At 35.3% G+C, this 12,815-nt stretch overlaps 1 protein-coding gene across 4 annotated transcripts in view; it reads right to left on the bottom strand.

Annotated features, from left to right (window-relative positions):
- Positions 1-12,815, bottom strand: part of LOC145684621 (uncharacterized) — a 117,509-nt gene that overhangs the window by 41,744 nt on the left and 62,950 nt on the right. For all 4 annotated transcript variants that reach the window (XM_081757013.1, XM_081757018.1, XM_081757032.1 and 1 more), the window contains exons 6-8: positions 12,038-12,106; positions 5,776-5,931; positions 2,007-2,146 (exon numbers count right to left, since the gene is read on the bottom strand). In XM_081757013.1, coding sequence (XP_081613139.1) covers positions 2,007-2,146; positions 5,776-5,931; positions 12,038-12,106 — 365 coding nt within the window. The remainder of the gene's footprint in view (positions 1-2,006; positions 2,147-5,775; positions 5,932-12,037; positions 12,107-12,815) is intronic.

The raw sequence follows: 12,815 nt of genomic DNA, 5'->3' as shown, positions 1-12,815 counted from the left end.
GGAGGAAACGACAGTTAGTGGTGTCATAAAACAACCTTTTTTCCTCATGTGAGTAGTGTTTTCCTTTTGTGTATGCTTCACTGCAGAGTTCAAAGCAGAATCTTTGGTCTCTCGCGTAATTGAACAACAGAGCTTTCTTTTGTTATTTATTTTTTCAACACCATTTGTTTTGATAAGCTAAATTCAATGATTTTGTGTGATTAAAGTACTATGTTTCATACGAAAGAAATGATATGTAAAAATACTTGTTCTTTCCTTTAATTTACCTGACATTTTTATGGATTAAGGACAGGCAGAGAAACATGTCTTCTGAATATTTTTGCTCCGTCAATTAATTCAGTATCAAAGTCCAAATTAACCTATTATTTAAATCATTTTATTGAAACATTAAGTCATTAAGTCTACGATGCTCAGGTGGAGAGATTACGTAGCCAGAACGGAAGAATAGAAATGCTTTTAAAATTTTAACTGGAAACCCAATCGGAAGTCCTACGGACCACCAGGAAGTCCTACGCGCAAATTAGATAATATTAATACGAATCTCACGAGAAAGAAATACAAATTACGAACTAAATCCAGTTGTGGAAGGATAGAAATGAAATGAAATCTTTAGGTTTTACGTCCCACGGTTATGCCGGTTAGGCTGCCTTCAGGTTCTATAGAGCATAGAGTGAGTTAGTTATTGTTTAGAAAACAAGAAAAAAGCTATTTGAACAATATATTATTTTCACAGGACGCTGTACACATTAAACTACTTTTCCACATAGTTTCCGAAATTATTCGTAACGGGAACCATTCTTTGTATTCCTTCGTCATAGAAGGATGCCGCCTGTCCCTGTGCTCAGCAGATTCTTTTGATATTCATCATGCGCACAATTTCCGAAATCCTCAGTAGAGTTCTACCACAATTTTGTAAAAGATTAACCGTGAATATTGTGGAAGTGAATTATAACTGAAAGTGAATCATGCTAATGAATTGAGAAAAAAAGGAAAAGAAAAAAGAAAGAACGAAAGAAACGGGGGAACACTTGAGAAAACCCACGGATACAACGGAATCCAACGGTAACATCACGGCTTGGAATCGAACCAGGGACCTTTCCAACCAAAACTAAGCGTTATCCCATATTTTCGAGAATTTCGTTGTGCACACTATATTACTATTCATTTATGAACCATAAGTTTGTTTGAAAAAGTGATGGTAAAGGAGGGAGAGTTTTACTTGTATATCTATGTAACTTTATAGCCTATAGGTTCAATGCCGTGTTCCCAAAAGCCCTTCACTGACTTCTGTCCTTAGCCAACTTGGTCCAGTTTCTACTTTGTATACCTACTTTGTTTCTGCGATATCCATCTTAATATTGTCCTCCCATCTGCACCTAGGTCTTCCTAATGGTCATTTTCCAACTGGACTTCCAGCTAAAACTTTAAAAATGTTCCTTTTTTTTTTTTTTTCATTCTGGCTACATGACCTGCCCACCTGAGCCTCCTACATTTGATTACTCTTACAATGTTTGGTAAACGGTATAATTTATCTAGTTCCTCGTTATGAAGTTTCAACCATTCCCCAGTCCCGTTCCTCTTGGGTCCGAATATTCGTCTCAGTATCTTGTTCTCAAATACTTCCAGTCTACGTTCTTCTCTCCGAGTAAGCGACCATGTTTCGCAACCATATAGAACAACAGGCATGATTATCGTTTTATATATTTTAAGTTTATATTTTACTGAAGAATCTACTATGCCTTAAAATGCTACCAATGAAACTAACGTTGAAAAGCTTGAGAATATATAGTAAGACATATAATTAACAAAAGACTGTTTTGTCACTAATTTTCAGAAGTTAACTTGACTAAGATAATTTTCACGAAGAATACTAACTTTCTACCTGTGTATTATTAGTTGAAATAATGAAAGGTCTAATTAACAATCTCCGACTTAAAAAAAATCAACAGTAGCATACAAAAGAATTCAATGAACATACTCTCAAATCATGCATGAATTCTACTTACAATGTAGTTCAGCCTATGTTGATAGCAAGTCAGATGAGATATGACAATACGAGGATCAGTTTTCTTATTACATAGAAGACACACATACAAGGGTTCCTTCCCTTCTGCATCTTGTATTACCTCAACAAGATATTCCAAACCTACAAAAATAAATTATTTAAAAAATATATATATGATGCACAGCGAAGTTGCACATTTTCGATGTTTGAATATTATAGCAGCTTAATCTACAGAAAATTAAAAACAAATCAACAGTTTCCTATACTGTAACATGGTATATTTATCTGGTGGTAGCTAATGTAGTTCGGTTCCCACGTTATGCTGAAGATTCATATCTAATAAAGCCTTGGTGTTGAACGGAACACTCAAATCAACCAACACATCTTTGTATGAGTTCATCCACTGTGACAGCTTCGTGTTAATGCTTTATTAGTTAATAGTGCTGGAGGCGGTGTAGTTCAAATTCTAGGGTGCAATAGACGTTGGTAGTACAAAATAAGAGAACTCTCCGATTTACAAAGAGAGCAAATTGTGGGTGCACGTGTAATTGAAGCAAGTGTATGCAAGACTGCAGTGTGGTAGCAGTATCAATGATGACATACAGACTCGTGTCACAAACGAGAAATAGTGGACAAAACCCACGCCTCGACGAAAGAGATCACCAAACACTGAAGATAATTGTTACAAAGAACCGCACAGCTAATGCGGCTAAACTGACTACAGAACTCAATCAGCAACTATTGGATTAAAAAAAGAAATTATTTCTACAATTACAGTCCGAGAGAGCGGTATAATTTCAATATTCGACATTATGTTCCGAGTTCAAATTCTTTAATCACTACTGCCAATGCTATAGTGTGATAAAGATGGTGTCGAGAACATGAAATGTGGACCGGTGATGATTGTAAGTGAGCAGTGTGTTCCGATGACTCATGTTCCAACAACAGCTCGAGTTTATTTATGGGGTATATCCACTGTTAAACATGGCTGTTCTGCGCTAGTATGGGCGAAATTTCAGGACATCACGTTAGTTTTATTATTAATTTCAAAGGAGGACGAATTGCTGCTAATAATAATGTGTACTCAACTACGTGGCATATGTTATTCCCTAACAAATCTATTATTTATCGAAAACAATAAAACGCAAAAAATCACACGGAACACGTTTGGCGAGTGCTGTCGACAAGCCGATGATACGAGCAAAATAATTTAAAACCATTGACTATAGCTGACATTTGCTGGTTAGGGGAATTTTCTTTCCACTGAGAAAAGTCGATTTGCGCAGTGAAAGGGTTAAATATCGTACAAACACAAAACAGCTATTGACTAAGATGAGGTTCCCTTAAGAACAAAGATGATAAAAAAATAATACCACACTAAAACGCTATGAAAAAGTTTTCTGGAAATAAATATAAATTGGTATGGAAGATCCGGTGTCAACGATTGCCACAATTTATCTCCGACTTTATTCATTTAGTGAAACCGAAATCCACTACCACTTCCTGTTTGAATGTCGTTCATCATGCAGCAAAAAAGTTGTTGTGGTTTCCTCCTTCCAGTTCTGTTACGGCTCTCTAAGGGTACCCACTCACAATTAAACCACAATCAAATTATTAAAATTTCCATCAAAAATATGGGTTGTTATATTCTCAATTGAAAACTACTAGTCTTATCAGGGTAGATAAATATTTATTCAGATAATAAAGTAAACTGAAGTGATTCGACGAAATTCTTTAAGGCAAAATAAAAAAAATGCTTACGGAACTCTTTCACTTCAGAGCCCTATCCCTTAAGTCAGATGATCATCACTCAGACCAACAGACTCCTACAATTTACTTAGTCAGACTCCACCGATCCGTCATTCCCTCAGTTTTACCTGACGCCTACTGTTATCAGGAAAGCCTGACTACAACTTTCCGTCTATAAATGTAAGAGATCCGGTTGTCAATTGACATCACTTAGCCTAATGACTGATTCTCTTTCTCTAAAGAGATCATCATCACTTAGGTTTCTGGCCTAGCAAAAAAAAAAAAAAAAAAAAAAAAAGCGGCGAGAGGCTTCCTTTTATATGGTCGATGACCCTTCCCCTTTTTAGTTTACTTAATTTTATTTTCGCTTAAAAATCCGCAAAAAAGTCTTTTGAAAACGAGTAACCGTCACAAGCCTCTGGAAAATTCCATCGATCACTATAAGAAAATCTATAAAGAAAAAACTTGAATGTTCGAGTTCGTTAAATAAAGCTGAAAAAGAAATCCAAGCAAGAATACACAGCTGAAGCAGATATACACATACAAATAAGCAATAACCAAGATGAAATTATAAATATATATAACACATAATACGTATATATATGTAATTAAATATATGTCTGGCCAGACTTACCTTTATCAATACCAACATTATGTACCCTTGTACATTAATTCTTTATTCACAAAAAAATAAACACCCTCGTCCTTACAACGTGAAGAGGTAACAAGTGAAGATATAGATCTTTTGATATGGGTTCAGTGTCTCAAGAATGAGTTCCATCTCTGAACTTATTCTTGTATTACAACTGGAAGTTATAAATCTATCACGAGCAGTGTATTGATTTCGCATAATTTGGAAGTCTGCCGTAGCTTCACAATAACTTGGAAGTCTGCCATAGTTTCACAATAATTTGGAAGACTACCACAGTTTCACAATAGTCTGGAAGTCTACCATAGTTTCAAAATATTCTGGAAGTCTACCGTAGTTTCACAATAATTTGGAAGTCTACCGTAGTTTCACAATAATTTGGAAGCCTATTGTAGTTTCACAATAATTTGGAAGTTTACACCATAATTTCACAATGTGAAACAAAACTCGCTTGTTTAAGTCACTATTACGTTATTCTCTTCAACCATTGGACTCGCTGTACGCTACAGGTTAAAACCACGCTTACTTGGGAAGTTCTACTTGTTTACATTTAACTTTTCTTTTTAGCTTGACTATCAACTAATATATAGTTACATAAATATTGTAAGGTTTCACGTGTTCCTATACCACGTCCTGGATGTAAACACACTTCATACAATAGCCATGAAGAACGTCATCCACCATCGCCAACGATCGGCAAGTGACAAAGATTCAAACAGTCAGCAACATTTTTGGATAAAAGGAGACACGACACAATAGAAGACTCAAGCCGCCTAGTCATTGAGAGTATCTTAATCCCTCTCTCTAAGACGCCGTGTCATTGAGAGGGACCTTTCCTACACTCTCTAAGACGCAAGGTCATTGAGAGTTCCTTATCACCATCTCTAAGACGCCTAGTCATTGAGAGTTCCTTATCATCCTCTGTAAGACGCACGGTCACTGAGAGGAACCCACCCAACAAGTCCTAAGACACATAGTCACTGACTCCTACAATTTCGCCTACAAAACCTCCAAATAATTAGAGGAACTTATACTTATTTGTAATATTTATTGCATACAAGAAACTTTATAATAAAAAATTGTGATGGAAAAGTCCAAACTCCCGTGTACCATCTTTCAGCTTTGCCCAAAATGGCCAAAATCTTTACAGTATTAATGCTGATCTAAATATGGGTACGACTCTTGTCCTATATTGAAGTAATTAAATTGGAGCAGTGAATAAGTTTAAATTAAATTGCAATTAAATCGTCACAATCTGAAAACTGACTGCATGTTAGTGCCATCTCTTAGCGTTAGGATACTGTTAACTATTAGGAATTAGCATTACTCACAGACTGAGACATTTCCCTACTACAGTGAGAATAATACTTACCTATTAGTGGAGATTCTGTATGATTATCTAGGACATCCTGGATACGAGTTGGTCTTTCTCTTTGAGGAACTATGAGCATCGGAGCAATGGAGATCATAGAGTCAATATCTGGAGGAGGAGGAAGTTCCTTCATCTTAAAACTGTAACTGTTCGTACCTGAAGGGGGAAGAAAAAGTTTTCAAATATAAAAGTACCAACAATTATCGAAAGTTTAATAACACAAATCAAGATGAAATTTAATTAAATAATATTAACTTTTTTCTTGTCTAATACCTTGCTTTCCTTTCACTAATTTACGACGAAGCCTACGACAAGCTATCAGAGTCAATATGACAGCTAGACTAGAACTGAATGTTTACGTAAAATAATCACTATTTTCAAATATGTAGATTAACTGTAAGCAAACTGAATTATTTTTATTACAAATTCTATTTTTAAAAAATTAGTATGTCATTATTATATCGTTCAATAAACAGCAAAATCCTATAAATATATGTTGCTTTTCTTCAGCACGAAATGAAAAATGAAAGTTTACTCTTATTCGGTCTTTTTTATGTTACATGTCATGCTTGATATTTAGTAATATCAGGTCGTCTAAGAAGTATTCAAATTTATATGCACGAAATGGCATCAGTGTCCTAAATCTCAGGTCATAAGAGTCGCAGCGGGTCCGGTCTAATGTCATTTGAAAGCTGATAGTTTGACACGCCACTCCTTCTACCATTGGAAAGATCGCGAGATTTCGCATCCTGTGATATGACGTAAACATACACTTAACAAGTCAACAGATGTCAAACTTGTTTTGGAGCAGATGTCAATTTTATTTCACAATGCAACGGAATATCAAAATAGTTCAGCAAATCTCCTATTTAATCGCGAGGCGGCTTTAGAAGACAAAAGCCGGACAAATTAGCCCAGGTGTCGCCTTCGACGAAATATACCGCGGAAAATGTATAATGTTGGGTTCGTTGGGGCGTTGAGGGATTCAGATCACAATGCACGGATTTTCAGAACCGTGTCTAACTTAGTAAGATGAAATTGTCAGAATATATAATCGTGGGACGATAAACTGAAATACTTAATTTCATTTCATTTGCAAGTAACGGATTCTGTATCATTTCAGTAGTATTAGACATGTTTTCCAAAGTTTTGGCTAATATTTGGAAAACATGGCTAATATTATTGTATCATCGGATTGAAATGATACAGAATCCATTACTTGCAAATGAAATGAAATGAAGTATTTCAGTTTATCGCCCCACGATTATGCCCTTTAGGCTAAGCGAGATGACAATTAAAGCAAGTTAATGATGGAAGATTTAGTGGAACGAGAAAGTGGGAGGAAACGGGAGCACCCCGAGAAAACTCACGGACACGATATTGTCCTCTATAAGCTTATTTGGCCGGGGATCCAACAGGAACCCCACACACCAGAGGTAAGCGCTCTACCATTGAGCCACCGTCCTCCCCACCCCAAATTGCAATAGTGTATTTAAATGCTATGAATTTTAGTTACAAGGTTTTTTTTTTTTTTATTTCCCATTTCAATCGTTTTTCAGAATACACCATGATAAGGTAAGTATACAAACGGAAGGATAAGTAATACAGTTATTATAAAATAACTCCAAAGTAGTTACCTCATGTACAAAAGTAGTTCAACAGTAGTTTATTCCGTAGAACACTATTATTTTGTGAAGTTCAGAAACCTGAAGTCGATGACAGTATAATGTAAGTTATAGCAGAGTATTAGAAATTTTGATTAAGCTTTGAATTAGCATCTCAGATAAATAGGAGTTTTGGTAGAAGCCTGTCATGCTCGCAACTACAGTAGTAGTGATAATAGAGAGAGAGAGAGACTCATAGACAAAGTACAAGGTAACCAAAAAAGTTCTTACCGTTCTAGAGCAGCGATAAACAAAGAGCAATACGTACAGTGAATGACACATAATTTTAGGTTTCGAATATCCAACAACTTTTGCCAACGTTCCTGCAGCTGCAAAATACTCTGGTGGTAAAATTCGGCGGTCGTGGATACAAAGAAGTCCATGAGTGTGTTCCGCAGGTCTCCCTCATTTGCGAAGGACCTCCCACGGAGCAGATTGTCGACGGAATGATAAAGTGGTAACATGCTGGCGCAAGGTTCGGTGAATATTATGTATGTCACTTTGCCACATGTGGCTTGGCATTGTCATGTAGCAACAGCACCCCCTTGCCACAGCACCTTCACCAATGCCAGCTCCTTCTGCCGCAAAGCACGGTGTACCCTTTGCAACTTCTGAGAGGAGTACAGGTCAGCTGTGATGATCTGACCAGGTGGAAGGAGGTCGTAATGCACCATTTGCCGACACTTCTTCCATTGAGAGAGCATATCCTTTCGTGGGTGAAGAGGTGGTCTTGAGGTGGTGAGCAGGGTCACGTGGCGACAACCAATATCTGGCACTTACTTCTTTTCAGTATTACTCTTCAATAATCTTACTTATTTAATAATCTTAGCACTTATTTCTTTTTAAGTATCTTAATAAAAGACCAAAGTAAAATATGCACGTCTAGAATATATTACTATTTTGCAAACAGCAAAAGTTTTCCATTGCGTTGCACAGAAAGTATATATCCTTTTAAAAAGGTTTTTTCTTATATATTTGGTTTCAAGTTATCTCCACAGCATAGCAAAAATACCACAATATGCAAGATTTTGTAATAGTAAGATGTTTCTAACCAAGAAACAAATATAGTTCTTCTTTCCAAATATAATTTTCATTTTTCTTGCAATTTATAATATCCAGTTCTTCGCACAGGAAAAAATGATTTTTTTTTTTTACTTACTTTCCACACACATGTACTTTTGGCTAAGGGAGATGGAGGATTAGCTAAAGTGAATTATTATGAAATTATTTTTTGCGCCTTCTCGGCAGGAATCTATTTGATTTTTAGTTTAGCATCCCTTTCAGCAGTGAGGCTACACGAGACGTGGACATAACTTAATGTGGAGTCCGACATGAACTCCCGCCGGGAATAGAATTCGGGACCGAATGCACCAAAGGCGCACACGTTAGCTACTAGACCACTGGGGGAGTTCTCAGCATGGAAAGTATAAGTTTACGTCAAGTATATGAAAGGCATATTTCAACCCTCTTTATCACCCCCTTAGGACGTGTATTTGAATCCAAACGAAAAGACAAAGACCCAACTCGACCCAAGTCAGGGTGGATTGATTTAAATCAGTCTGATTTAAATCGCGATTTTAATCAAGATTTGTCACTTGAGTTTTTTAATAAAAATCGTTGATTTAAATCAAATTTCGAAATAAATTAATTTAAAGTGTAAATACGTAAAATCCCGTTTCTGTTCTGTTATTTCGATTATGGAAGATAATAATCATAATACAATGAGACTCAAATGTATGCACAGTACAGTATAAAAACGAGTGTCATGCAGAGGATGATTACGGAAAATCCCATTTTGAACGGGAAACGGGTGAATCCTGCTTTTTCCAATTCGTAACATAGGGTTTTTAAATCGTTAACTATTCCAACGTGGAAATCATCATGGACATTTGAGATGAAAATTCTTTTGTGTTCACGTCTGTATGTTTGTTTCCAGATAATAGGTGCGTATTTATAGGGATCCGATCCCCTCCGAAAAAAAAATTAAAACTTTAGGCGAAATTTATGTACTAAATACATAGAACTTCCTCGGGATCGTAATACAGCAAATTTTGGATGCGTTAAAATATCGAATAATACTTTTAATAAAGTGGATACTTTCAAATATCTAGGATCAATATTGACAGACGAAAACGATATTCACAAAGAAATTAAACGTCGACTAAAAGCAGGGAATTCGTGTTATTATTCTGTTCAAAATCTCTTGTCGTCGCGATTTCTGTCGAGGAATTTGCAGCTTAAAATATGTAAAACGATAATCATGCATGTTGTTCTGTATGGTTGCGAAACATGGTCGCTTACTCTGAGGGAAAAAACGCAGACTGAAAATATTTGAGAACAAGATCCTGAGACGAATATTCGGACCCAAGAGGAACGAGAATGGCGGAAATTTCATAACGAGGATAATTTATATCGTTTACCCGACATTGTTAGGGTCATCACGTCTAGGAGACTCAGGTGAGCAGTATATGCAGCCAGGATAGAAGTAGGAACGCTTTCAGTCTTAACTGGAAGGCTAATAGGAAAACGACCATTAGGAAGACCTAGGCGCAGATGGCAGGACAATTTGTGAACGCGACATTGAACCTCCGAGTTCCATAGGCAATAAAAAGTTAGTTAATTTTAGGCGAAATTATGTGCTTTATATGTATTTCGTGCCGCTAGGTAGTTCCGATTTTTTTTGCAATATGCTTCTACCAAATATCAGTAATTTCCGTGAAAAGAAAAGTGCCATGTTGATAAACATGGTTGTACTTTCTCCTTAATGCTTAAGAAACATTGTTTGGGATTGAAATAGATTAACGATTGGGGATTAATTCAAAATTAAACCGCAATACTTTCACTTAAATGGCATAATTAACATTTAATACTAATTCCTAATGCGCTTTCTTCAGTTCGCGACTTGTATTATACGACGAGAAAGATTTGATTTAAATATTACAAAAAATCAATTTAAATAAAAAAATCAACATTTTTTTTTTTTAAAATCATTATTTTTTCCACCCTGACCTAAGTGCTATATCAAAAAATCATTTCAAACCGTTTGGATATATTGTTTGCGAAGATCGCACCCGTCTTAGAATACGCATTTCAATTCAAATGTAGAACTAATGAACTAACAAACCACGGAAGTAAACCAAGTTATATTTAAAAATTCATTTTAAATGGTACAACTATATGTTCACTTTCACCACTTTAAAAATACAAAATAGGAAATTAAAATGTTACAGAAATGCTCGTCTCGTAGAGGTAGAATTTTCGAAAAATCGTTGGAGAAGTTTCAACTTATTTTTTATAAGGATTTGATATACCGAGTTCAATCTGCCTAAGTTGAAACTCGTGAGATACACATTTTTGTCATAAATTTTGAACCCATTTCCGCTTAGGATATGCATTTTTCACAAGATAAAAACTTGGTTTGAGTCAAATGCATTTCGAAAGTTCACACCCGTTTTACCGTGATGATGAAACAGAATATTGATGTTATTTCTATATATTGTAATAATATCGAAGCGGAATTTTCTAACAAGCTGGAGCACGTGGCCACTAAGGAGGAGGTTATACACGAACTACCATCTTCCGTGGCTCGTAAAATACTACACTTTTGCAATATCTTTTTAACTCCTCCTTTAGGATACACATTTTAATGAAAATAACATGATAAAAATTGGCATTTCACACGCATTGTATATACGTGTCCATTATATATACGTAAACCTTCCAGTGACAGTAAAAAGGCTATAATAAGTATTACCCCGATATGTACAATTCTGATCTTCAAAATTATGTTAAGTGGGTTCAAACTTTTTGAATGAACAGATCTAATATATTTCAATCAAAAATTTTCTTCTACGCCTTATATCTGGAGAACTGCATAAGTGTAGCCGAACCCAAACTATCACTTAACTCAGTACGATGTGCTTATTCTGTTGAAAATACAAAAACTCGATTTGGGAGCCGTTCAAAAAATTTTGTGGCCCCTGATCGAAAAACTAATTATTGGCAAAGATCACAATCTTTTGATCCTTTTTTTTTTTTCTCCTAAAGTTCTTACTTCTCAAGTCTCCTACGCAACATGAAATGATTAAAACAGTACATTGTCAAAATTCTTAACCCATTAGCTATAACCTGAATAATTATATACTTTGTTTAAACTTATTAAGATCATACCATCATACGAGTCAAGATGCGAGTTTCAGATCTATATTGGATCAATGTTCCAGAATAGTCAGAAATATCTCATTTCATATCTGTTTTAAGCAAAATAAATTTTGATTTAAATCATGGATTTATATACATATATGTATATGATTTAAATCAATCAACGCTACTAAAGCAACTACAGAACTACATAGATTCTATCACACCTATCACTTACAAGAGACCGAAATATATAGTAATAAATTAATTTAATAATGATAATTTAAAGTTAAATCAATAATTAATTACACAAATCGTTCACCAAATTTAGAACAGCGCCTAGACGAACCTAAGCCACTACCAAAGGTGAATTCTCGGTATTCGCACTAATCTGGGGACAAACAGATTATGGTGCATTCAATTATTTAACCAATCAAACATATGTAATTTGAACTTACCTTTAACACTTCGACAATCTGATGTGAAGAAAACCTCTGTCACTTGGGAGGCTACAAATTGAGAAGGACCTATAATAATAATAATAATAATGCAGATTAATTATTACCTAGAAGATTAATTAATAAATCATTTTTATTTACTTAAATATATATAGACAATTACGTTATTCTTTTTTTTATGTGGAAGAACGAAAATATCTACCTCAAAGCAGAACCGTAAGGCAGAAATGCAGTTCAAGTTCATCCAGGCATACTATGACAAATCTAATTTTCAAACGTCACAATATTTATCATTATATATTAATATATATATATCAGCACTTTTTGATTTTGTACTATTTTCATTTATTCTCGGCAATGATCTCCCCATTTTGAGATAGTATTTTAACCTTTTTACGCTTCGCTAAATCTTAACAGCATTAGACCGATCCCAACTCAACCCCTTAACCGAAAATAAATAAATAAAACGAAGACTGTTGACAACTCTATGCTTTCACCTACATCACACACGTTCAACCTCTCTTCACACCTTGAAAATATCGAATAGGTTAAACCTCTCCCTCCTTATGCACAATCTATCAGCTTAAACACATCAAGACTAGGGATTATATACATGTATCTGGGCATTTGGTATCTATGATCTTTTTAAGTTCGTCAAGTATGAGGATATGACGTCTTCGGGGATTACACAACCCGGGGCAGTGGGAAGGAAGGAAACGATATGGAACCTTTATTAGGTACTATCCCTTTTGTCTAGTTTAAATGAGGAAAATCCAGG

This window comes from Thermobia domestica, chromosome 1 (genome assembly GCF_964235325.1).
Source record: "Thermobia domestica chromosome 1, izTheDome1.hap1.1, whole genome shotgun sequence".
Taxonomy (NCBI): domain Eukaryota; kingdom Metazoa; phylum Arthropoda; class Insecta; order Zygentoma; family Lepismatidae; genus Thermobia; species Thermobia domestica.
Note: the sequence above shows the minus strand (reverse complement) of the source record. Positions and strands in the feature narration are given on the sequence as shown.